The 24776-nt window shown below is 48.3% G+C and overlaps 1 protein-coding gene across 4 annotated transcripts in view; it reads right to left on the bottom strand.

Moving 5' to 3' along the window:
- LOC149302164 (rho guanine nucleotide exchange factor 2-like) overlaps positions 1-24776 on the bottom strand; it is a 69886-nt gene that overhangs the window by 2223 nt on the left and 42887 nt on the right. Inside the window, exons 1-21 of one of the 4 annotated variants that reach the window (XM_089483466.1) lie at positions 19916-20241; positions 18204-18354; positions 12552-12619; positions 11068-11131; positions 10242-10371; positions 10010-10119; positions 9050-9196; positions 8327-8577; positions 7959-8084; positions 7715-7832; positions 6515-6766; positions 5910-5986; positions 5003-5172; positions 4413-4480; positions 4105-4299; positions 3702-3806; positions 2877-2944; positions 2114-2155; positions 1850-1900; positions 1026-1466; positions 93-282 (exon numbers count right to left, since the gene is read on the bottom strand). In XM_089483466.1, coding sequence (XP_089339592.1) covers positions 93-282; positions 1026-1466; positions 1850-1900; positions 2114-2155; positions 2877-2944; positions 3702-3806; positions 4105-4299; positions 4413-4480; positions 5003-5172; positions 5910-5986; positions 6515-6766; positions 7715-7832; positions 7959-8084; positions 8327-8577; positions 9050-9196; positions 10010-10119; positions 10242-10371; positions 11068-11131; positions 12552-12619; positions 18204-18354; positions 19916-20041 — 2950 coding nt within the window. In that variant the 5' untranslated portion in view covers positions 20042-20241. Of the gene's footprint in view, positions 1-92; positions 283-1025; positions 1467-1849; positions 1901-2113; positions 2156-2876; positions 2945-3701; positions 3807-4104; positions 4300-4412; positions 4481-5002; positions 5173-5909; positions 5987-6514; positions 6767-7714; positions 7833-7958; positions 8085-8326; positions 8578-9049; positions 9197-10009; positions 10120-10241; positions 10372-11067; positions 11132-12551; positions 12620-18203; positions 18355-19915; positions 20242-24776 lie in introns of those variants that run through there. The other 3 variants (XM_089483467.1, XM_089483470.1, XM_089483469.1) reach the window with 3 other exon arrangements.

Raw genomic sequence — 24776 nt, 5'->3', positions numbered from 1 at the left:
AGCCCAGTCCAACCCAATGCTCAGTGCAGCGATTCCCAAACTGTGGTCCTCCATGGAGATCAAGTGATCAAGGGCCCTTGCAAGCAACACACCTCTTGGGCTGGGAGGGGGAGACTGCGAAGGGACCGGACCCTCTTCCTCCGAAAGCATCTCCAGGTCCTGGTCGCCCTCCTGTAGCCGGCTGGGCATCCCGGGGTAAGCCGCCTCATCCCGCTGGCAACTGGCAAAGGTCCGGTGCAGAGAGTGGCACCCGGGGGAAAGCAGATCCCCTGATCGGCTCTGCTGTCGGGAAGAAAACGGGGAGCAAAGCAGTCAGCTGCAATTCGAGTCCCGTGAAGATTTCGTAGAATCACAAAACCTTAAGGGACGGGACCCTCAGGGGCCACCTGTCCCAGCCCCATTCTGCCATGCGGGGATGCACAACTAAAGCACCTATGAAAGATGCCCATCTAACATATGGTTTACAGTTCCACCGCCCTCCGAGTTGGAAGGGACCCTCAGGAGACATCAAACCCACTGCCATGCAGGAAGGCACAATTTAAAGAGACTGAAAGGTGCCAATCTAACCTCTTGTCTAAAGATGGAGAGTCCACCACCCTCCAAGTGGGAAGGGACCCCGAGGGGTCATATAATCTAACCCCCTGCCATGCTGGAATGCACAACCAAAGCACCTCTGAAAGGTACCCACCTAACAAGATGGAGACTCCGCCACCCTCCAATTTTTAAGGGACCCTCAGGAGCCATCTAAGCTAACCTCCTGCCATGCAGGAATACACAATTCAAAGTGCCTCTGAAAGGTGCCCACCTAACCTCTGTTTAAAGATGGAGAGCCCACCACCCTCCAAATTAAAAGGGACCCCGAGGGGTTCTATAATCTAACCCCCAGCCATGCAGGAATGCACAACTAAAGCACCTCTAAAAGGTGCCAATATAACCTTTGTTTAAAGATGGAGAGCCCACCACCCTCCAATTTTAAAGGGAACTTCAGGGACCATCCAATCCAACCCCAAAGAGAGCTCTCTTACTGAAGGTGGGGTGAAGCTTTGGTAGAGAGCATCGCCAGCGGGCAAGCTGCGTCTCCGAGGCTCTGCCCCCTTCCGGACCCAGGTGGCCTCCAAGGGTTGCCGGAAGGCCGCCAGCTGCCGGCGCACCTCTTCTGCCTCACGCTCTTGCCGGGCCCTTTCCAGCTCGCTCTCCCGCAGCCGGGCCTCCAGCGCCGCCACTTCTTGGCTCTTCTCTTGGCAGAGCTGCCGGCAGCGGCTCAGCTCCTCCTGCAGCAGAGTGTGCTGTTTCTGGAGCAGCGAAAGGTCCGAGGCTTGCCTCTCCAGCGAGGAAGAGGAGGAGGATGAGGAGGAGGAAGACGAAGAGCCATCCTTGCGGGAGTTGGTCCGGCTCAGCCTCTCCCGCCGTTCACTCGCCTCTTGCAACTGCAGCTCCAGGAGGGTGTCCTGGTGTGCCACAACTCCCTGGCAGATAGATAGAAAGGGAAGGAAAGGTAAAATCATGGAATCATAGACTTCGGAGGGACCTCAAGGGCCATCTATCCAACCTCATTCTGCCTGAAAGATGCCCATCTAACTTCTGGAGCTTTTCAGAATTATTACAAGCCCCCTTGGATCCCATTGAGGGAGAAAGCTGGGATGGAAGGGCCTTAAATAACTTAGGTAATAAAATGGATACACCTTGTGACTTCAAGATCATGCCCTGAGAAAGGACAATAAACTAGTTTCATTAGCAAAACTCATACAGTCCTGTTTAGGGGATAGCAAGAGGTGGGATATGGGCATAAAACACAGTGAGTACTTGCTCCCAGTAGCAACCTTGGAGTCACATTGCAAACCAGACTCACCTGCAAGCCATGAAGTAGAGAATAGAGACTCCTGAGCCGCTGCAGCACCTCCTGAAAGAGAGAAAGAAACTGGCTTCAGTCCATGCAAGGGATGGTGCTGCGGATGGGTAGAGAGAGGCAGATGCTTCAGGCGGCAGACTTGGGGTGCCAGTGAAGGACAGCATAGTATTATTAAGGTGAAGTCTCCCTTATCCAAAATACTTGGGACCAGAAATGTGCCCAATGCATCCAACCTTCCCGATCTGAGCTCTTTCATCTGCTTACCTCCTGTGGGACTTTCTGGTGCAACTGGTTGCCATTGCCATCCTAAACAAAAAACACAACACAACCCGGTCAGAGACGACCCTTGAGCCAAACGGGCCAAAGATCACAAGGAGAAAACCTAGTTCAAAGTGGTTTCCAAAGCTCTCTCTCTTTTTTAAGTGTTCCAATGGCTGAATATACTTTGAGGATTTCCAAATAAATTGCTTTCGGCCATTCTACACTGATTTTATTGTCTTCTGCCCCATGAGCCTCAGATGTTGTGCAAGATATATTTATTCTATGCATTCTTGCAAAAGCTGAACGGCGACGAATGCTGGCGGAAAGAGAATCAGGTCATTTGAAATGTGGGGCTAAAGAAGGATAAATGGGTCCTAGAGGAAATCAAGCCTGGACTCTTCCTAGAAGCCCAAGTGACTAAACTCAGGCTGTTGTACTTTGGAAATATTATGAGACGACTCACTGGAAAAGATGATAATGCTCAGCAAAATGGAATTGAGAGAGTCCAATTGCAGAGAAGGGACATCTCTTATAATAAGGGACATTCGCTAGCCCTATAAGGGCTCTCAGATAAGGGATATTCCTTTATAATAAGGCACACTTGGCAACCCCAGAGATGTTGAGCCATGTGCTGCATTTGACAGCAGGGTCTCCCTTTGCCCAGCTTTGATCTACTAGCTTTAAAACCCCAACACAAAGCTGCCCCACAGAAGCAGAAGAAGGGGGCAAACAGCTCAGACCCCCCCCCTCATAAAACCCCTCTTACCCGTTGATTTGACTCCGATTCAACCCTGGGGAATTCGAGAGAACCGTTTACATTTCCAGTCTCCCCGTCTGTAGGAAAAAGAACAAGAACAACAAGGCAGATGAAGTCAGTTGTTGCTTTGCCAAGCAATATCACTCACCCCCAGTTCAGACTGCCAAGAAGATCCATACAAAACTTCTGGTGGGTTTTTCAGGCTTTGAGGCCATGTTCTGGAAGGGTTTATTCCCAACGTTTCGCCAGCATCTCTGGCTGGCATCTTTAGAGAATGCGCCTCCGAAGATGCCAACCACAGATGCTGGCGAAACATCAGGAATAAACTCTTCTAGAACATGGCTGCATGGTCCAAAAAAATTATGGATGCCGGCCATGGAAGCCTTTGACTTCACATCAGACCCAGCAAACAGAGAGGAGAGATTTACTTTCTAGCAGTACAACTCCCGGATCCGCAGGGGATACATCCCCGGACTTAATTTGGAAATGCAAAACCATGGATAACAGGGGACCCTGAAGGCATTACTAGGTCTTCCAGTGTGCCTCTATGGTCAACTTCTGCCAGAAGCATGCCATAGGATCATGCTGGAGGGCCTAGAAAATGCCTAGAGATCGTTTGGTTTTTTCCTCCAGATGTGGGTAAATGAAACCACAGGTACCAGTCCCAAGGATATGGGAGATGTGGTACTTAGTAGTAAATATAGGATTTCTTCAGCAAATATAGGATTCATTGGCTCTATATCTCAGCAAGACATGGCTTCTCCTCTCCCAGTAAAAAGTGGGCAAACTTGCGATGGGGAATACATAAATCCCAGAAGGATAGGGGCTACGTACTTGTGGTGCTGTTGGGGTTTGGGCTGGAGCAACCGTTCGGAGCATGGAGGTGGTTTTGGTCTCGGTCCCAAGCGGGTCCCATGAAGAGGTCTTTGAGAAACTCCACTGTGAAAAGAAATGGAAGAAGGGGGAGATGGACGCACACCAACATTAGATCCACACATTCCTTGAGATCCTATATTTGTACAGATTAAAATTCAAATGCTCTTTCCCACCTTGGCATAGCCTTTTATCTGTTTATCCAATTTATATCATTCTTTATCGATTGCATGCACAGAAATTCAAGTGCCCAGACCAGGAAAAGGTTTTAAGGGTGACATGACCAGGGAACTGACCAGCAGCCAAGGCATCAACCTGGATATCACAACGCCATATTTTACATTGCACCACGGTGTCCTCCTACCTTCTTTGACAGCCTCCTGGATCAGCTTCTCTCCGTTGGGAATGTCTGATGACTCCGTGCGGAAAAGGGTCCGGGGGTTGACGCAGGTCAAGGGTCCATCCTCACTGCCGCTCTGAAGGGCCAAGATGTCAGCAAAGAGACCCACTTTCTCCTCCAGCAATTCCGCAATTTCCCGGTCGCGCTGCTGGATCTTGTCTGGAGGGGAATAAATACCAAGAACATGTCTACCAGGGGGAGGCAGTGGAGGGTCAAGATCCAAGATTATCTTCTTTCCGGGTTGATTTTGCAAAGGGGAAGTTCAACCCTACCTTTCAGTTTCCTCAGAGAGGCTTCGCTTTCCGTCTCAATGAGGGGGAAATCCACCCGGTCAGGGCAACTGGAACAAGCAGGCAAGAGAAACATCAGGGGAAGGAGGTTCAAGCTGCCACCCGTCCATCCCAACTATTCCCAACCCGGCATCTTAAAGATCTGGGGAGTTACAGCACCCATCATCCCCATCCATTGGGTTTCTGGGTGAGAATGATCAGCCTTGTAGTCTAACAAAATGACTGGAAATAAGTGTTATGAGTAACACACATGGTGTAGCAGTTGGAGAGTCGGACTATGACTCTGAAGACCAGGCTTCGAATCCATGCTCAAGCATGGATGACTTTGGGCAAGTCACACTCTCTCAGACTCAGGACGAGGCAAATCTTGCCAAGCAAACCCACTTCAGGGTCGCCATAAGTCAGAAACAACTTGGAAGGCACATGAGAACACACCATTTTGCTGCCCTGCTGTACATGACGGGACTTGAGCATACAGGGATTTTGGTATCCGCAGCAGAATCCAGGATCGAAACTCCAGCAGATACCAAGGTCCCACGATACAAATAAATGATAACAACAACAACACTCACAGCTTGACGGTCTGCTGGATGAGCCTCATCCAAGTGTTACGGTCATCGCGGGAAGCAGTGTGGACCTCGTACATCTCAGGCGGAGTGTTGCTGATGAGAAACATGCCCTTCTCCTGGTTGGCAATGTCTCGGACAATCAGGTTTTGGATAGAGATGATGGCGGGCTTGTCCTGGTGGAAAAACAGAGGCGTATGTCAAAGTCCTGTTACTTTTTCCTTTCCATTCAATTCATGTTGAGTCAAGACCTGGGGATGTAGAGGCATGGGAAGAACATTGGGATGCTGGAAGAGAGTGGCACTGCTTGTGAACTGTGCCAAAACTGTGCCTAGCCAAGAATGGGAAGAGGAAGGAAAAAGAAACCATGATCCCCGATTTCCCCTAAGGATCCTACCCTGGATTGGAGATAGTTGTTGCTAACTCCCATCAAGTTGACTTTGATTTATGGCCACTACATGAATGCAAGACCTCCAAGTCTGTTATCACCAGCCCTGCTCAGGTCTTGCAAACTCAGGGCTGTGGCTTCCTTGATGGGAGTCTATCCAACCATAATGTGGTCTCCCACTTTTCCTACTGCCTTCTATCTAACCAAACAACATCATCTTCTCTTTGGACTTTTCATAATATGTCCAAAGTCAGATAGTCTCAATTTGGCCATCTTGGTTTCCAGGGAGAGTTGAGGCTCGATTTGCTCCAGGACCCATTTATTGGTCTTTTTAGCAGTCCACGGTATCCACACAACAAACGAGTTGATTTTATTAGCTTTCTTCTCTGTTCAGTTTTCACAATCATACACAGAAATGGGAAATGCAATGACATGATAACAAATACCAGGTGCTGGTATTATTATAAGAGAGACCCTAGATGTCAAACACCAGGGACGAGTTGGGGCAATCCAAGAGCCACTCACCAGGGTTGGGAAGGTATACCTCTGGTCCTTCTCCTGGAGGAAGATGAGGATGTCCGTCATCAAGAGAACCAGGACATCTGCAAATGTGGAACGGAGGACGTCAGAAGAACATCATTAAGAGGGAAACCCAGGTAAGATTTCCTAACCAGGGCTCCCTTTTGGTCAAGGTTTGGCAATACCAGCGCATCCTGGTATCCTGAAGCTCATTTCCAAATTTGCCCAACTTCAAAGTTCCCCCGTTTGGTTTTATTCCTTTATAAAAAATATTTATAGCCATATACAGCTTGAGCCTCCCTTATCTGAAACGCTTGGGAGCAGAATTGTTTTGGATTTGGGGGGATTTTTTTGGGAATATCTGCACACACACACACCCACACACACACATATATATATATATATAGAGAGAGAGAGAGATCTTGGAGCCAAGCTATCTCATTAGGGCATTGGGACCCACATCTAAACATCAAATTCATTTATGTTTCACATACACCCCTTTTACACATAGCCTGAAGGTAATGTTATGCACAATATTTTTTGTAATGCTGTGCATGGAACAACGTTTGTGTACACTGAACCGTCAGGAAAGCTCAGGCTCAGCCTACTACCTTTGAAGCGCCCGGTGGCCGTCTTCCAGAGCATGCAGCCATCATGCACCAGCTTGCGCCGCAGCATCTCATCCTTGCCGAAAGAGCCGTGTTCCCAGGGCAGGAGGGCCTTGGTGCGCCCATCCACCCGGGCATAGATCTCCTGCAGCCGCGCGTTCTTCTCATAATCGTGGACTTCTTGGTCGATGTCCTTGATCAGATCCTTGACTAAAGTCAAGGCAGTACTCAAATCCTGCTGATCTGCTTCATTCCCTGGAGTAAAAGTGGAGGAAAACCAGAGTCAGAACAGGAGGTCTAGGCTCACTTACCCACCTCTGAAAACATAGGTTCTCTCTAGGCATTTTCTAGGTCCTCCAGGAAGAGTCTGTGGTATGCTTCTGGTGGAGGTTGACCATAGAGTTGCGCTGGGAGACCTAGAAATGACTAGAGAGGTGTTCAGAGAAGGTTTGCCATTGCTTTCCCCTGAGGCTGAGAGCGTATGACTTGTCCAAGGTTCTCTCTAGGTGAAGTCGAAGGTTTTCATGGACAGCATCCATAGCCTTTTGTGGGTTTTTCGGGCTCTGTGGCTATGTTCTAGAAGAATTTGTTTCTGATGTTTCACCAGCATCTGAGGCTGGCATCTTCCATGGCAGCATTCTCTGAAGAAGATGTTTCTCTGGCGAAACATCAGAAACAAACTCTTCTAGAACCCCACAAAAAATTATAGTTCTCTCTAGGCATTTTCTAGGTCCTCCAGAAAGACTTTACTGTATACTTCTGGCTGAAGTTGACCACTGAAATGCCACTACGAATCTCCAACATGACTCTATGGTCAGCTTCTCTATGTCATTCATTTCAATTGGATTTACTATTGTCTGTGGTTTTGAGTTTCCACAGTAAGTCCAGAAACATATCCCTACGGATATGAGGTTGTATTGTAGTGGGAAAGGATCTTAGTAGAGCACCATGTTTGGCAAGGCTGATCCATATATTTTAGTTATTATCATCAATTACTATTGCTAGACAATTCAACCACCTTTGCTGAAAGATGAACCCATGGTGGGTCCTACACAACCATCACCCAAATGGCTTCCATCCCCTCTGGTTGTGATTCCCAAATGTTAGTGCTCCAGGTGTTTTGGACATCAACTCCTAGCAGCCCCAGCTCCTTCTGCTCTCTCTATAGGATGCTGGCCCCTATCTCCCATCATCCACTGGTACCTTTGGAGTTCTGTAGAATTCGGTCAATAAGCCCAGGGTATTTGGTGATGCGCTGGGTGACCAGGAGGATGCATTCTTGCACGCCGTGCCTCCGCAGCACTGATAACCGGGTCAGCCTCTGGGAAAGGAAGGAGAAATGAGGGGGAAACGATTGATCATGAAGAGCCTGGGCAAGTTCACAGGACTTTATCACATGGAGAGAAAAAAGACAGGATCATAGAGGATGGAGAGAGTTACCACTTACGCGGATGAACTGCTGGAACCGTTTGTCACGAGCAAACAGCTCTTTGTAAAGCTTGACAGCTTTCATGTGGCGGCTGCAGAACTCTGAGTAAGCCTTCTTCATTTGCTCAGCGCTGGAGCCTGAGAACTGGAAAGGCAGCAAGTAGTGTCAAACTGCATTATTTCTACAGTGTAAATGCACAGAGCCTTCAAACCCCAGCTCTAACCAATGAGGATCATATAATCTGCACATCTTTCAAGATAGCACTCTTGCCCCGAGATTTCTCCTCCTTTGTTGGAGAACCAGAGAAGGGGGTCTATGCCAGGGCTGGCGATCTGGGAACCCTACCCACCAGCAATGGTAACCACCACGAAGCGCCCATCGCTCACCTGTTGCACCAGGATGTCTCCCAGCCGGTTAATGACAAAGTTCTTGTTGCTGTCGGTGGCCAGGGACCCCTTGCGGCGCTCCAAGAGCTGGACCAGGAAGCGGTCATGGATCTCGCTGAGCTCATCCAGGCTGGGAAACATGCTCTGGACTTGGGCTGCGTCCATCTGGAGGTCTTCCAGCATGCCTTTGCGGAAGAGGTTGGTCATGATCTTCAGGGTCTGGACGTGGTGGAGCTCCGTCTGGATCAACTCTGTTGGGAGCAGCGGAGAGAGGTAAAGAATTGGCAGAGAAAACCATCCTGGGTTGGTTTTCAGCCACTGAAGAACAGTCAGACCTCCGTATCCACAGTTTCTACATCCACAGCTTCAACCAACCATAGATTGAAAATATTCACCCAAATGAATCCCCAAAAGCAAAGCTTGATTTTATTTTAGAAAGGTGGTATACAAATAAAATTTTACTTACTTACTTACTATTTTACTATGCCTTTATTTATCATTTGACGTGAGCATGGCAGTAATTTTGGAGCTAGTAGGAACTAAAAAGAGGGAATTCTACCTTTAGGTGCCACCTCCAATAAGACTCATATCATTTGGAGGACTCAGACCTCCAGCAGGTTATATGGGGAGAGATCTTGAGTTCAAGTCCAGGATTTTGGGGATCTCTTCTTTTCCTAGAAGGTTTATTTATTTTATTATCTATATATATTTGGGGATGCTCACCATAGATGACATCTTGGCGCTTCATGACCTCCTTCTTGTGTTGTTGCAAGAAGTTATTGTCAACCGCCAGACTCCAGGAATCAGCCTCAAACGCCTTCTCGTCTGTTTCATAGTCGCTCATCAACTGGTTATAGATGACTTCGGCTCCTGGACACAGAGAGAAAAATGTATGCATAAAGGATGATAAAAGTTGTACCCACAAACCTGATCGCCTTGAACAAGAAAGGATGCCATGATACGAATTTAGTCGCAACAGGGAACCCTAAACAAGAGGGAACCAAGGATCATCTCCTGATGTTTTGGATTTCAGCTCCCTGAATTCCTGACTCTTGGCCAAGTTGGTTGGGGTTTCTGGGAGATGAAGTCCAAAACATCTGGAGGACCAAAGGTTTGGAACCACTGCTCTGGGTTGATAATAGGAAGAACCCACACAGGTTTGGTTTCTCCAGAGGAGAATCGATGGGTACTAGGTCCTTCCTTTTGGCCATCCATAAGACTTTGTGGTCATCCATAATTCCTGACTGTTGGCCAAGTTGGCTTCTGGGAGTTGAAGTCCAAAACATCTGGTTTGTCCATTACCACCCAGAGAAGAACCAGCTCCTTCCTTCTGGCCATCTATAAGACCTTTCAGCCATAGCAATAGCAACTGTGGGCCAATTTGGGTGAGGCTTCTGGGAGCTGAAGTCCTACACAACCGCAGGAGCAAAGGTTGGGAGCCACTAATCCAGAGCATGAAAGTGTCCATCCCACTTCCATGCAGGAATACACACACACACACACACACACACACACACACACACACACACACACATCCAGATTCTCAAACACTACCTGCCTTCCATGGCAGTAGCTGAAATAAAGATGCCACAGAACACATTTATATTAAACATCCCTTGATTTTGCATGTATGCGTGCACATCGGTCATGGCATATGCCTTTCTTGAAGCCTAACCATCTCACCTTCATCGATGAGGGACTCGACAGAAAGTGTTCGGTTGCGCATGTTCAGGGAGTCTGTGGATTGGGACAGGATCCTACGAAGGCCCAGCGGAGATTCGTCATTGAAGTTCCTGCAACAGAGAAGAAGAAATGGTCATCCTATCCATCATCCTATCATCCTGGCTACTACGGGGACAAAATGGTAGCTTTTGGATCCAAAAAGGTTCCTTGCACACATGCTCAACTCACTCACCCGGCAATGTTTGTGGTGGAGACGCTTTTGGAGAGGGACAAGGTGGGACGGCCCCGGCGGGAGCCCAGCAAAGTCTGGCGGAAGCTCTCCGAGGGGTAGATGGCCGAATTGGGACGCTCCCGGTTGGCCGCTGGAGATGTTAAAATAGCAAGAGAGGTGCGATACGGGTTAAGGCAGATACTTTTGGAGGACAGCACTCTCAGGTTGGAAAGAAAATAATAAATGTGGGTTTCCACAAACCAAGGGGGTGGAGAAGAGAACTAAGGGACCACATCTCCCCATTCCTCAAGCAGAAAAAGCACAGGAAGGAAGGCACTGTGTATCATATGCCTAGAGAAATCCATGTTTTTATTACTTCTAGGGAGGTGTGTGGATCAAGGAGAGCCACCCCATACTTCCCCATCTCTAAATCTGGAACACACAACCTAGAACAAGTATCATCTCAAACTTTTTGTTCTCTCTAGGTGTTTCTAGGTTCTCTGGCATGATGAGTCAATGGTCAACTTCTGCAGAGGTTGACGACAGAATTGCAGTGGAGGACCTAGAAATGCCTAGAGAGGACACTTCTCTGGGCATTTCTAGGTCTTCCAGTGCAATTTGGGGACATAGAGAAGTATGCTCTCAGTTTGTTTGTTTCCAAAGCATTTTATATTGATGTTTTTCCCACTTGTGGGGATCTGAGGTCTGACTGTACTATCCCATGCATGATCCTGACTTTGGTATTCAATGATACATCCTTCCATTGCAACTCCCCAAAGAGAAGAAGGTCAGGGGAAGGTTGCCTTGGTGTTACGGCGGCTGGCATTGGGTACATGGTTTGACTCACGTTTGCTCCTCAGGGATACCGTCTGCAGCGCCGAACTGTTCTTTAGCAAGGCAGCTTTTTGCTGCTGCAAGGGGACGATGGGTTTTGGGGGAGAAGGGAGAAAGAGACACAGAAAGAGAAGTGAGGCAATGAAAGGGCAGCTGATCTCTTGCAACGAAGCTGAGGTCAAAAGGGGGAACCCAGGGATGCAAAGCGTATTCAAAAATAACTGGGAAACAGTGAAAAGACGTGTTGGAATGGAGGAACCCTGTTGAGAGTCTTTGCAGTTTGAGACTTAGTCCATGCAAAACTCACACATGGTTGGTTTTCACAGAAAACACCGCTTTGCCCAGAAGATACTAATATGACTTTCTGTGCAGAAAAAGATGATATTTTCTGTGCATTCAATAGTTATTTGTGTGTTGCATGTTGAGGAGTGCACCCTTCCCAATTTTTCCTGGAGTCCCAATGCAGCCCCTGAGCCTCCCATGTTTATGGCCATCTTATATTCATGTGGGCGGCACATAAATAAATCCTATTATTATTATTTCCCATTCCTCAGTCACCCATTCTTTCAAAAATCAGGAGCAGGAGACATAAAGATCCACAACATTTCATTGAGCAGTGTGTGTATTTGTGCCTTCAAGTCACTGGTCGACTTATAGGGACCCAGCGTATTTCATAGGGGTTTCTTAGGCAAGGAATATCCAGAGGTGGTTTGGCCAATTCCTTCCCCTGAAACAGAGCTTCCAGCACCTGGGATTCATTGATGGGCTCCCTTACAAGTCCTAACCAGGGCTGACCCTGCTTAGCTTCCAAGATCGGGTGGGATCTGGTGCCTTTAGGGCAGGGGTAGGCAACCTGCGGCCCGCGGGCCGGATGCGGCCCGGCAAGGCCTTGGGACCGGCCCCAGCCCGGTCCTGCCGCCGATTCCCGCCGGAGCCTTTGGCCTCTCGCACGAGGGCAAGGGGCCTTTGGCCTATCAGGAGGAGGTGGGCATGGGGGGCAAGCAGCAGGCAAGGGGGGCAAGTGGCGGGCAAGAGGGGCAATTGTTTATAGAAGCCTCCGAAACATGCATTTATATTAACATTTTTTTAAAAATCAGCAATAATTTTTGCGTGTCCTCCACTTTTTATAAAAAAAGTGCCCTCCATTTGAAAATTTTGTCCTACATTTGTCCTGGTTTATTTATTTATTTAATTTTTTAAATTTTTTAAATTATTTATTTTTTGGCTTCGGCCCCCCAGTTGTCTGAGGGACAGCAACCCGGCCCTCGGCTCAAAAAGGTTGCCTACCCCTGCTTTAGGGTGTTTGGGATATGTTTGTGCATGTGCCTTGACGTTGCTTGGTGATATATGGCAACCCCATTAACTTCATAGGGTCTTTAGGCCCAATTATTCTTGCTATTTGCTCCTTTTTAGCTTACTTAGGCTATTTCTTGGTCTGCGACAGCAACGTCGTGCCACCATTTTGGCCCCACCACCTGCATCCATGCGCCTACTCACCTTCTGCTTGACTTTGGTGCAGTTGGGCAGAGTATCTTTGCAGCGGTTGTGAATGGTGACATTGCAGGCTGGAAAGCAAAAGGAGAGGCGGCGGCGTGAGACCCGATGCGCGCGCATTGGACGCTCAAAATTTCATTAAAACGGGGCACGGTTGCAAACCTGATGGTCTTTTTACACCCAATATTTTAAATCATTTTGTGCACGAAACCAAAAAGTCTGTGTGCATTGAACCATCCAAAAAGTGTCACTGTCTCAGCCACCCAAGAAAACGTTTTGGGTTTTTGGAGGATTTCCATATTCTGGATAAGGAAGGCTCAACATTAACATTACGCTGTGTCCAACTCCTCCATCGTTTCCCAGAGCCTGGTTGTGCAAAGTGAAAAAACCACAAGTCCACAATCTTGGTGACTCATGGGACATGTGATAACCACAGGGAAGGAGGAAGTGAAATTTGGGGTGACAAGAAGAGTCATTTCTCACTTATGTCTGAACTTGGGAATGAAATGGCGGAGAACCACCGGCGTTTTGGAAAAGCAGATTTTTAAGGGAGCCGACAGACAGACTCATGCGATGAAGCCAGAGTTTGCAAGACCTGAGCATGTCATGCGTCGTCTGGATGGCTTTCCAGACAGGCATCGATTTCAAAGATACTCTCAATCTCTCCATCCGTGCCAGCATTTTGTGCCTCAATGGTTAGGATCCAGGCACCGCTTTGTGGGTGAAACTTGGCAGCCTTTCAAAGGGACGGAGGGTCACCGGGTCTCCTTGCCTTTGATGCCGGATTAGAGAGAGATTTCTAGACGTCGGCTTAAGATAGACATCGCCTTGTAAATACAGGACCAGGGCTCAACCCCAAAGCCTTCGGATCTAGATTCGCACCATTTGCCATCCTACAAAACCCTGGGATTTGCTGTTTCTTGTGGCACCGGAGCTCCTTGACCAGGATGCTTAATGATTGCACAAAACAACACATCCTGGGCAGTGAAAGTGGTGTCAAACTGCATTATTTCTGCCATGCGGACCAGGCTTTGAAATGTACATCAAGGACGGAGGTCTTTCCCATCTTTAAAAAATGGGTCTTACCATTGGGAGGTCTAGAAGGTTAAATCAACAAGCTACAAATCCCAGGATTTCATAGCCGTTAAAAGCAGTGTCAAGCTCCGCTAATTCTTCAGAATGGATTAAACCAGACCTGAATATTTCACCAAACTACAAATCCCAGGAGCCATGGGCCATTAAAAGCAGTGCAGAAATGCATTTAATTCTTCAGTGCAGATTATACCAGACAGGGAAGGCTAAATATCTCACCAAACTACAAATCCCAGGATCTCAGGACATTTTAAATGCAGCTGAAAAGGTAGGAATGTCAAGGTTTACGCAGCACTGTCCTTGCAAAATCAATTGGAGCACATGAGGTTTGCAAAGATATGTGTTGTTGCCAATATTTGTTGTTTGCAAAGAGTTGCTGCTGTTGTTGTTGTTTCCCCACTAAAATTGGGATTCAACGTATCTTACAATTTAAAAGAACAAAAGTACACATTTTTAAATTAAAAAAAGGAGTCTCGAAGCCCTTGCGTTTCACGGTTTTACGACAATTTTTCCACTTTGAGACTTGGCTCTCGCAATTGTGTGTTCCAGCTAAAAATCCCTGCGAATTATCTGTCCCTTGCATCTGGAAGAGAGACAGAGAAAGCCAAAAGCCCAGAAGGACGGCCAAACCTAAGCCCAGGAAAAAGGCACAGTCCAAGATAAGAGGGGGGGAAAACACACAATTGTGCGATTCAGGACGACAATGCCACCCAGAGCTGCCGCCCACAGGGCTGTTTTGTTTGCTTTGACAAATGCAACAACACCCAGCCTCCCCAGCAATCCTTCAGATCAAAGCAGAGGAAACCAGCGGCCCCCAGTTTGGCTCCTGGAAAACTGGAACAAATAACAGATAAACCCATCGGAGAAGGAAGAGACGCAGACGAAGCAAAGCTTGCATCTAGAAAAGGCAAATGGGGATGCCTGGCCCTCCAAAATCTCACAGCCGCACGTGGCCAAGCAACACCAGAGAGTGGTCAAGATGGCAAAAGTTATCAGTGAGGGTCAATGGACAAACTAGGAAAGGTTGCAGCAGTTTGCTTTTGCCTGAGCCGACTGGGAAGGACTGGGTTCGGCTTCTCTGTCTCCTCTCCGTTGGATTATTTGAATGCAAACTATAGGATTGTGAACTCAGTTTGCAGCAAATGAGTGGAAGGAGAAAAAAGAAACTGGGATGTTTCAAAAGCAGCGGGGAAAGTGGGAAGGCAGAGGATTAATCGGGACAGTCCTGGCCAAATCTGGACAGCGGGATTGTATATAATCATAAATTGGAAGACGGCGCAAGGGTCATGGAAACCCACTGGGTGACTTTTGGACAAGCGACACTCTCTCAGCCTCAGAGGAAGGCAAAAAGCAACCTCACTCTGAACAAATCTTGCCACGAAAACCCCATTACGGTCGCCATAAATCAAAGACAACTTAAAGGCGGACAACAACAAGAAACCAAGTTGGGAAAAGCTGATACTTGGAGGAAGGAGAGTTGTGAGTCACACTCTCTCAGCCTCAGTGAAAGGCAAACCACGGTCGTCATAAGTCAGAAATAACTTGAAGGCACACCTTAGTAGTAGTAGTAGTATCACAACAGTTGTTGATCCAACCAAATGTTCCCCCGTCCCACTGCTAAGTTAATTCCTTTTGCATTTTGAGCTGAGTTTGCAGAAAATGGTGTAAACTGAGGTCAAGAAGGGAAAGCAAGAGGAGAGAGGGAAACTGGGACATTTCAAGTGCAGCCAAAAAAGGAAAGGAAATAGAGGATTAATAAGGACTGTCCCTGCCAAACTGGAGTAAACTGGGAAGGTACGTATTAGACACTGAGAAAACTAAAGCGCAAACCAGCTTTGGTGGACTGGGTTGCACTTGGCACACTTTCTGAGCTCCGGCCCACGCTGTTAATCTGCTAATCGGTGACCGGTAATCAATAATGCGTAAGGAAGTCCTTCCAGGAGAGCGCCCACGCCCTGCAAATTCCAAGTCCACCCACCGCTATCAAGGCGGAGGCCGGAGAGAAAAACACCAAATGGCCGCTTGTTCGCAGGACCATCTGCTGCGCCAGAAGCCCTTGCCAAGAGCGGCAGCCCACAGTCTCCTCCGAGAAGCAAAAGGGAGGAAGAAGGGCTGCGCTATTGCGCTCCTCGCTTTGGAAAAGGGTCTCCCTTTGACTCCAAGGCCGGACCTCAAAGGCAAGTTTGCATTAAGCAAATACAACAATGAATGACCGACCGCCCATGACTTGTGCGCCTTCAAGTCGTTTCTGACTTACGGAGACCCCAAAGTGAACCTGAGTGTGAAGTCAAAGGCTTTCACAACCACATCCATAGTTTTTTGTGGGTTTTTCAGGCTACGTGGCCATGTGCAGAAGAGTTTATCCCAAAAAATAACCTAGGGATAGACACTTCCAGAACACGGCCGCATAGCCCCAAAAACCCACCAAAAAAACTATCATGGTAAGATTTGTTCAGAGGAGGTTTGCCATTGCAACATCAGGCTGAGAGAGAGTGACTTGCTAAATCTTGCCAAGAAAAGCCCATGATAAATCCTATGAATCCCATCCTCTGAGGCTGAGAGAGTATGACCTGCCAAATCTTGCCAAGAGGCCCCCATGATAAACCCCATACACCCCAAGAAAACCCTTAGGGTGGCCATAATTTGGAAAGGACTTGAAGGCACACAACACACGCAGATGTGAAAGCTGGACAGTGAAGAAAGCCGATAGGAAGAGAATGGACTTATTGGAGACGCAGTTCTGGAGAAGAGTTCTGCAAATATCGTGGGCTGCTAAAAAGACCAATAAATGGATCCAGGAGCAAATCCGGCCTGAATTCTTCCTAGAAGCCAAGATGATTAAACTGAGGCTGTCCTATTTTGGACACATCATGAGAAGAAAGGCAGGTCCAGCTCCATCAGGGCTAGCCTGGAAGAAGGAAGAGCCCTCCCTCCAATCCATCTGCCTTGGTCCAGGCCTTAGAGGGAGAGAAGAACCACTGGACCTCATCCCCTTTCCCTCCACCATTCCCTTCTCCTTTTGTGTCGTGTCTTTTAGATTGTCAGCCTGAGGGCAGGGAACCGTCTGATTAAAAATAATAATTGTAAGCCGCCCTGAGAGCCATTAGGGCTGAAGGGAGGGGTATCAATACCTAAATAAATAAATATAAATAAATAAATAAAGACGGACTCCAGGAAAAGACAATGATGCTTGGAAAGGCAGAAAAGAGGAAGGCTGCATTGCAGATGGACAGACTCAGTTAAAGAAGTCCAGAGCTTGCAAGACCTGCGCAGGACGTTCAGAGGTCTGTCGTTCATGAGGTCGCCATAAATCGAAGTCACCCTCATTAACAGCAACCACCTTTGATGGCTCTTTCCAACATCTGGACTCAGCCCAGATGTGTGTTTTGCAGACCTAAGATGGCAACGCTTGGGATGAGGTTTCTCACCATCTGCCATTTCCGCCAAGCCAGCCTTCATTTCTTCCTCTGCTTAAGATTTAGCCCGAACTTAACTCTTCCTAACCTTCTTACATTGATGAAATTAGAGCCTTGTTAGTCTGTTCCAGCAAAATGCAACAGCAGAGGACACCACAGACAACAAGCAAGCCTTTCTCTCCTATCTCTGACACAGAATCCCAAATCCAAAATACCGCAGAATCCAAAGCATTTTGCAGGGCTGGCGGAGACAGTGAGCCCTTGGCTTTCTGGTGGTTCGTTGGACACACATTTTGTTTCATGCACAATAAATACTGAACATCAAATGACCTTCAGGCAATGCATGTAAGGTGCATATGTGAAACAGAAATTAATTTTCATGTTTAGACTTGGGTCTCATTTCCAAAATCTGAAATACGGCAAAATTCAAAAGTGCAAAATTCAAAAGACAGACAAGGTTTAAAATCAGGTAGAAACTATGGACAAGTTGCTGGTCTACTTAAATACTAAATGAAAGTGTTGGTTTCTGGGAACCTAGATATGTGTATCTCTGCTAAATTGACATTTTGTCCACATTCCTAAATGACACGGTGCACATATTTCTATCTTTATGAAGGGATCACATGCCAAGATCTAGGATTTTTTTGCATGCCGCTTACTTTATATAAAATGCTTTCCAATCGTCAAATGAAGGGCATCCTTTATAATAAGGGAGGCCTGCCAGCCCTATAAAATACACGCTTTATGGCAGTCATATACACTTGCCAGTCCTATAAAGGACAAGCTTTGCAACCTTAAAATAAAGGACATTTCTTATAATAAGGGGCATCCGCCAGCCCTATAAGTGACAAGTTTTCTGTGCCTCAAATAAGGGGCCATCCCTTGCTATAAGGGATACTTGGCAACCTGTAAGATATCTCAACCTGGGGCTAAGTTCAGATGTGGCATACTCAGTTCTGCAAGAGCTGATGTTGGATCTGTTGGATTGCCACCAAGGAAATGCACAAGCCGTCCTTCCCGAAATGGGTCCCAGCCCCTTCCCTCTCTGCCTGCGTCACTTTCTCACGCCCGCCCACCCGATCTCCCGATTTAGGAGCCGTTCTTTGCATGTTGCTCCCTGGGGCCGCAAGGCAAGCGTCTTACTCACTGGGACAAATCAGCGCCTCTTTGGCCGTGATGCTCTTGTTGCAGGCGTAGCACATGGTCATGCCCGAGACCGTGATGGAGTTGAAGAGGTGCCCATTGGTGTAGCGGGCATCTTTGTCTTTGCCCTCCTTCATCCTTTCTTTGTCTTTGTTCTGCAGGGAGAAAGACAGAGAGAGATTATTATTAGCAAAACCACTTTTTCAATCAAAGGAAAAATTAAGGAGTTAGCGTTGAAGGTTTTCCAAGCATCGCCATAACTGACTGGTCAGTCTCAGCACATCTTTTGGACATGGCCCTCAACCCAGTAGTGGCTAGTGGTTGCCATGTTAAGGAAGCAGTGAATCTGCTCCAGGTTTTACCATCTATTACTTAAAAGAGCTCTCCAGGCCATTGAACCTTTATTGTTGTTGTGTGCCTTCAAGTCATTTCTGACTTATGGTGACCCTAAGATGAGCCTATGGCTGGGATTTCTGTGGCTGAGAGTATGCCACTTGCCCAAGGTTACCCAGTGGGTTTCCACGGCCGAGCAAGGATTCGAACCCTGATCACCTGTCCTAGTCCAAGACTTAAGCCATTACAGTGCCTCTCAAAGCAAAGCTATCATGGGGGTTTACAGGCAAGGTTTCTTCCAAAGGGGTTTGCCTTTGTCTTCCTCTGAGGCTGAGAGAGCGGGACTTGCCCAAGGTGACCCAGTGGGTTTTCATGGTTGGGTGGGCATTCGAACCCTGGTCTCCTGGAAATCCAAGCTCCTGCATCACACTTGGCTCACCTTCTAACTATTCATCCCAATTCGCACATGAATGTCCTGATGGTACATCCCCAACCATTCTTCCTGATCTATAAAGCAATAATGTTCTCCTCTAAACCAATTTTTCACACGATGGCCATCCAGAATGATGTCTCAAACCAGGCACATGCTTGCTAACCACTTCCTTGACTCTGGGATGCAGCGCTAAAGGAAACTTTAAACCATAGTCGCCCTACAAAATGACAAGGGTTCGAAAGCTCACCATCGCCAACATACTAAATGAACGAGGAGATCCATGCACAGAGACGGAGAGACACAGATCAATTCATGCAGTCCCTGATGGAAGACATACCAAAAGCTGGGCTCAGGTACAAAGCCAAGTAGCCGATTCCAGATAAGCCAAGCTACAAAATTGTTGCCGTGTGCCTTAAAGCTATTGCTGACATAAGGCAAACCCAGTGCAGTAGTCCTAGACTAAGACTCTGGAGACTAGGGTTCGAAGCTTGGCTCGGCTATGAAACCCATTAGGTGACCTTGGGGCGAGTCACATGTTCTCAGCCTCAGGGAAAGGCAATGGCAAACCTCCTCTGAGCAAACCTTGCAAAGTAAACCCCACGATAGGGTCACCATAAGTTGGAAATGACTTTAGGGCACACAACAAAAAAGGCAAACCTATCATGGGGTTTTCTGGGGCTGAGAGTGTGTCATTCAACTGACCACCCAATTTTGCTGAGCGAAGATTTGAACCCTGTTCTCCAGATTAGTCCAATGCACAAACCACTACAAGCTACAAACACCAAAACAAAATGAGAAAGTGCAAAACAAGCCCCCTTAAATCATATCTCTCCCCCCGCCCCATGGAAAACCGACACAACTCTCTTGCAACCAAAAAACCAGAGGTGTGCATCCTTTACACAAAAATCACCGCATACACAGCATGATATCCAGCCTGGGTCCCCACACACCTTTCCCACAGTCCCTCTCCGGACCGGTTGGCGTCCGTTCCAGTTCATCCCAGTCCCGGTAGCATCCCGGCACGTTCGTGGGACGCCGAGCCGGAGCTGCCTCTCGTAAACAGTAGGATAACTCATCCCGAATTGAGGAGGGGATGCTACTGAATCCCCCTTACGGCTGTGTGACTTCTCCCAGTCAAACCAGTGAGAAGAGGGCAGAAAAACACTATGCAGACCAACGTGGCTCTGGAGAACCCAGATGGAGGCAATGCAGCGAGGAGGTGAATGAGGAGGTGGATGTAAAGGGAGAAAAGAAGAAGACACCCATGCAGCGCATCTTTTCTTGTCCCATTCTGCATCCAATAACCATGACAACCATGGATCTGCCAGAGAACTTCCACTGCCACCCCCGGCGCACGTGTCTGGATGTACCATCCCCAGTACTGAACAAGTTCGGGGGGGAAAAGAAGCGTCCTTCTTTTCGTCATGCTTCTCTCATGCGGAGGTCAAAAGGCAGTCACCCCTTTGTGAGGTGGCACCAAGTGTGGTCCGCACTCCCAGCACGCCCATAGTGACCCCTCTCTTATGGGCATCATCCCCTTGTGAGGCATCACTTGGTGTTGTCCGCGCACCCACTGTGACACCTTTCCTATGGGAAGGTGCAAAGGCAGGGGCGTCACCCATTGCAGTCCGCACTCCCCGCATGCCCACAATAACACTTCTTTTATGGGAAGGTATAAACTCAGGGGCGTCACCCAGTGCAGTCTGCACTCCCCGCATGCCCAATAGTGACACTGCTTTTATGGGGAGGTGTAAAGGCAGGGGTGTCACTCCCTTGTGTGGTGTCACCCGGTGTGGTCAACACTCCTCACATCGTCGCAGTGACACATCTCTTATGAGGAAGTGAAAAGGCAGGGGGTGCGGGGAGTGTGGACCACACTGGGTGACACTACACAAGGAGATGAACACCTTATGGGGCAACTGCCCTGTTGGGTGTTCACCCCCTTGTGTAGTCACCAAGTTCGGTCCACACTCCCCACACGGTCACTGTCTGTCCCAAGACCACCCTGGCTGTCACCTCTGCCAACCAGGGTGATTCTCCCACCAACCCGCAGTGTCCATTGGCAAGGATGGGTGCTGCTCTTCTAGGTCTGGCTGGGCAGGAAAGGGAGGTGATGGCATCCCATGGCACCATTGACCCCTTTCCTGTGGAAGGCCACCGCTGCTGATGCCACCATCAGCACATCCTTCTCTGGAACGGCCATCAGCCCTGCCAGCCTTGGAAGGGACTGCCGGGCACAGAGTGACCATACATTCTCCTTTCCCAGGAAACATCTTACATTTCAGCCTTCACTCCAAATGTCCTCCCTTTGACTAGGAAGCGTGCATTTATATTTCTATTTGGTAAGCTCCTCCATTTTGCTTGAATAGCCTTCATTTTGTAGTGCCTTGTCCTCTCTGGCAATGAAGATATCTGGTCACTCTGGCTGGGTGAAAAAACACCCCAATGTCCATCCACGGCTGCAGCAGGTGGACAGTAGAAGCGCCCTGGCTGGTGAAGATGGGCAGCTGGGGGTGCGTGCCAGGAAACCGGATCCTTCCCTCTGCTGGCATCTCCTACAAAGCAATGCTGTGGGAATGCTGCCCACTTGGGAATGGCATCAAGAATTACCCCACTGGGTGACGCCAACTGTAGTGATGCCATTGGGGACAGGATGACTGAATAACCAGTTCCAAGGAATGGTATGACGGCAAATCCAGCCTGAACTCTCTCGCTGGAAGTGGAGATGACTAAACTGAGTAGTAAGTGGAGAGTAAGACTGGTTTGGCAATGAGGTGGTGAGGTTGGTTTCTCTGGAAGCCTTCAAAAAGATCTGGAAAAGTGTGATTCCCAAACTTTGCACTTCAGCTCCCAGAAGCCCCAGCCAGCTTGACCAACTGCCAGGACTTCTGGGAGCTGGAGTCCAAAACATCTGGGTGACCAAAGTTTGGGAATCACTGCAGACCCTGCATTGAGCAGGACGTTGGACTCCAGGGCCATGTTCTTCTCCTATCAGGCTGCAAGACCTTTGTTTTGTGCACTTCTGCTCAATTGCCCAGTTCTTTGCGTATGCAAAATTGTGCACGTTTTTTTTGTGCACGTTTCTGCAACCTGTGTGTTTTGCGCATGTATTCTTCTACATGGGCACCTATGCGCCTCTTCCAACCACGGGCAGAGTTTTGCCGTTTCGAAATATCTCGTGCCCATTTTCTCGGCCGCCCGTTGCAAGCGTTGCAAAGGTGCGATTTCTCAAAAAGAAAGGCGCAGCCATAAAATAATCTCAGTGGAAGCCAAAGAGATCATTTCTGGCCAAGGCCGTCCTGACTCTTGAACAAAATTCTTGCCATTCAAGATGCAAAAATGTACACAAACTGAGGCCACAAAAAATAAAGGTTGTCATGGCAGCTGCGCTCGAGAAAGAGGAAGTGAGACGGGCACTTCCTGTCGCTGACGGCCTGCGCATATAATGCAATCGAGAGCTATTTTTTGAGTCTGGAGCTGTTCTCGCATCACATGCCTTGGCAAGTGAGAGAAAGGGAGGGGAGGGTAAGATAAAGTGGCACCGAGTGGCATATTTCCTACCAAAGAGAGAGGCTTGGCATGGAAGCCCTGTGTGATTCTATGTATTCCTGCATGGCAGAAGTCGGTTGAACTGGGTGGTGCTGGGGGTCCATTCCAACTCTATGATTCTATGTAATCCTGCATGGCAGAAGTGGATTGGATGGTCCTTGGGGGTCCCTTCCAACTACGATTCTATGTATTCCTGCCTGGCAGATGTCGGCTGGACTGGATGGCCCTTGGGGTCCCTTCCAACTCTATGAAAGCTCTGGAAACTTTGGTTCAGACACATTGCAGCATGGAAGGGTGTGGTGGGGTGTGTAGAAGTCTATGGGTCTTTTTGAAAAGAGAGAGGTTTTCTATTCCTGTTGGTGGATGCTGCCATTTCTCCTTGCTCTCTGGCTGTGCTCCAAGGAGGACAGAATAACGTATTTGTCTTTCTGCGCTCCCTGCTGCTACGCTGGGGATCCGAAGCCGCGCGGGGCAGACTGGCTCCTTCCCATCAGGGCAGAGGTCTCTCTGGGTTGCAACGGAGAACAGGCCTCCCTTTGTCCGCCTGGTCGGTCTGGGCTGTGAGAGGACACCCAACTTGGCATTGCCCCTGCCTCCGGCTCCCTTATCTTCTTTGGAGATGGACCAACAGCATGGGAACTTGTCTAAATGTTGAGCCTTCCTCGAATCCAGGCTGCAGCGTTTGGGGTAAAAACAAGCTGGCATGGAAACGGCCAAATTGTGGCGTTGAGTGGGACCCCAAGGGTCATCTAATCCAACCCCATTCTGTCCAGGAACACACAACTGTAGCACTCCTGAAATTCAAACAACTCACTTCTGCCACGCAGGAATACATAGAACCAAAATCCAAATTCTGCTTGTTGTTGTTCTGTGCTACCCGCCTCCACCCAAAAAGTACTTTAAAATAATACACTACAACAACTACTACTATTACTCAAGTCATTTCCAACTTATGGCGACCCTAAAGCGAACCCATCATGGGGGCTTTCTTGGTTTCTCCAGAGGTGCGTTTGCCCCTACTGCCATCTTCTGAGGCTGAGAGTGTGTGACTTGCCCAATGGGTTTCCATGGCTGAGCTGGGATTCCAACCCTGCTCTCCAGAGACGCTCAAACCACTGCACCTTCTATGAGGTTCCCCATTCCTTTTTGCAGTCAAAAAGCCATGGATTTAGTGGGGGAATGATGGAAAATGGAGTTTCAGTGAAGCCCCTTTTCTGCCCCCCCCCCCCCCAATTTCTGATTTGTCTAAGCTGCTTTAAACGGGGCCAGGCAGCCGGAAGCCTCTTAGCCTTAAACCCCACTGAGACAGAAGGGGTGGCTGGGTGGGTCGGTGGGTTTCCCGCCCGTATTGGGCACCTCTGCCCATGCCAGGGCTTCCCAGGGTGGCTCCCATTGTGCCAGCCTTGCCCCGTCCTGGCTTTGGAGAAATGAGCTGAAATTTCAGTTGCAAAAGTGCTTCGAAAGGAGCCGTCTCAGTAGCTGGCTTTTGCTTTGCAAGCCCCACATAGAGAAGGGGGCAGCTTCTGGGGGAGGAGGAGGCCTTAATTCAAGATTAGATTTAATCCTTAAATGTCGATGTAATTAAAGAGCGTCTTTAACAAAAAGAGACCGAAAAACCTCGGCACCTTCTGTTGCAGGCGCTCCAGGAAAGGATAGAAAAGCCTTGAGCCAGAGGGACTTGTAGAGTTCGAAAGGAGCCCTAAGGGTCATCTATGCCAACCCTTTAGCCATGCAGGACACTAAACATAAAGCACCCTAAAAATAACAGGGGCTTTTGGATTAGTTTCTGCCACTGAAGCATCCCCCTTCCTTCCCTACTCACACAGGCAAACAAGGCGCAAATAATTCCACTTTCAGGCCAAACTATCCATCCATCCATGTATCTATCCATCCAAGATACCAAACTGCATCCCTTAATCCAAAATAGGTTCATCCTGCTGGATAGCTCCTTTTAACGTTTAGACAGAAACCCAGAGCCAACACAACACGCAACACCACTACAGTTCTCTCCTAGTGTCTCCTCCAGGCATTTTGAAGAGAAGATGCTGTTCCCAAATTAGTGTGTTCATCACATTTTCACCTTCAATGACACAGGGATGGGGGGGGGGGGGGGCTGGCGGCAGTGTTGCTGTTTTGCACTGTTGCTTCGAGAAAGAAAGAAAGAAAGAAAGAAAGATAGAAAGAAAGAAAGGATGGAAGGGCGAAGGAGGGAAAGAGAGAGGAGAGAAAAGAAAGAAGAGAGAAGGCAAGGATGAAGAGAAG

The sequence above is a fragment of the Sceloporus occidentalis genome, unplaced genomic scaffold, assembly GCF_023333645.1.
Source record: "Sceloporus occidentalis isolate IW3139 unplaced genomic scaffold, rSceOcc1.0.p SCAF_20, whole genome shotgun sequence".
Classification (NCBI taxonomy): domain Eukaryota; kingdom Metazoa; phylum Chordata; class Lepidosauria; order Squamata; family Phrynosomatidae; genus Sceloporus; species Sceloporus occidentalis.
Note: the sequence above shows the minus strand (reverse complement) of the source record. Positions and strands in the feature narration are given on the sequence as shown.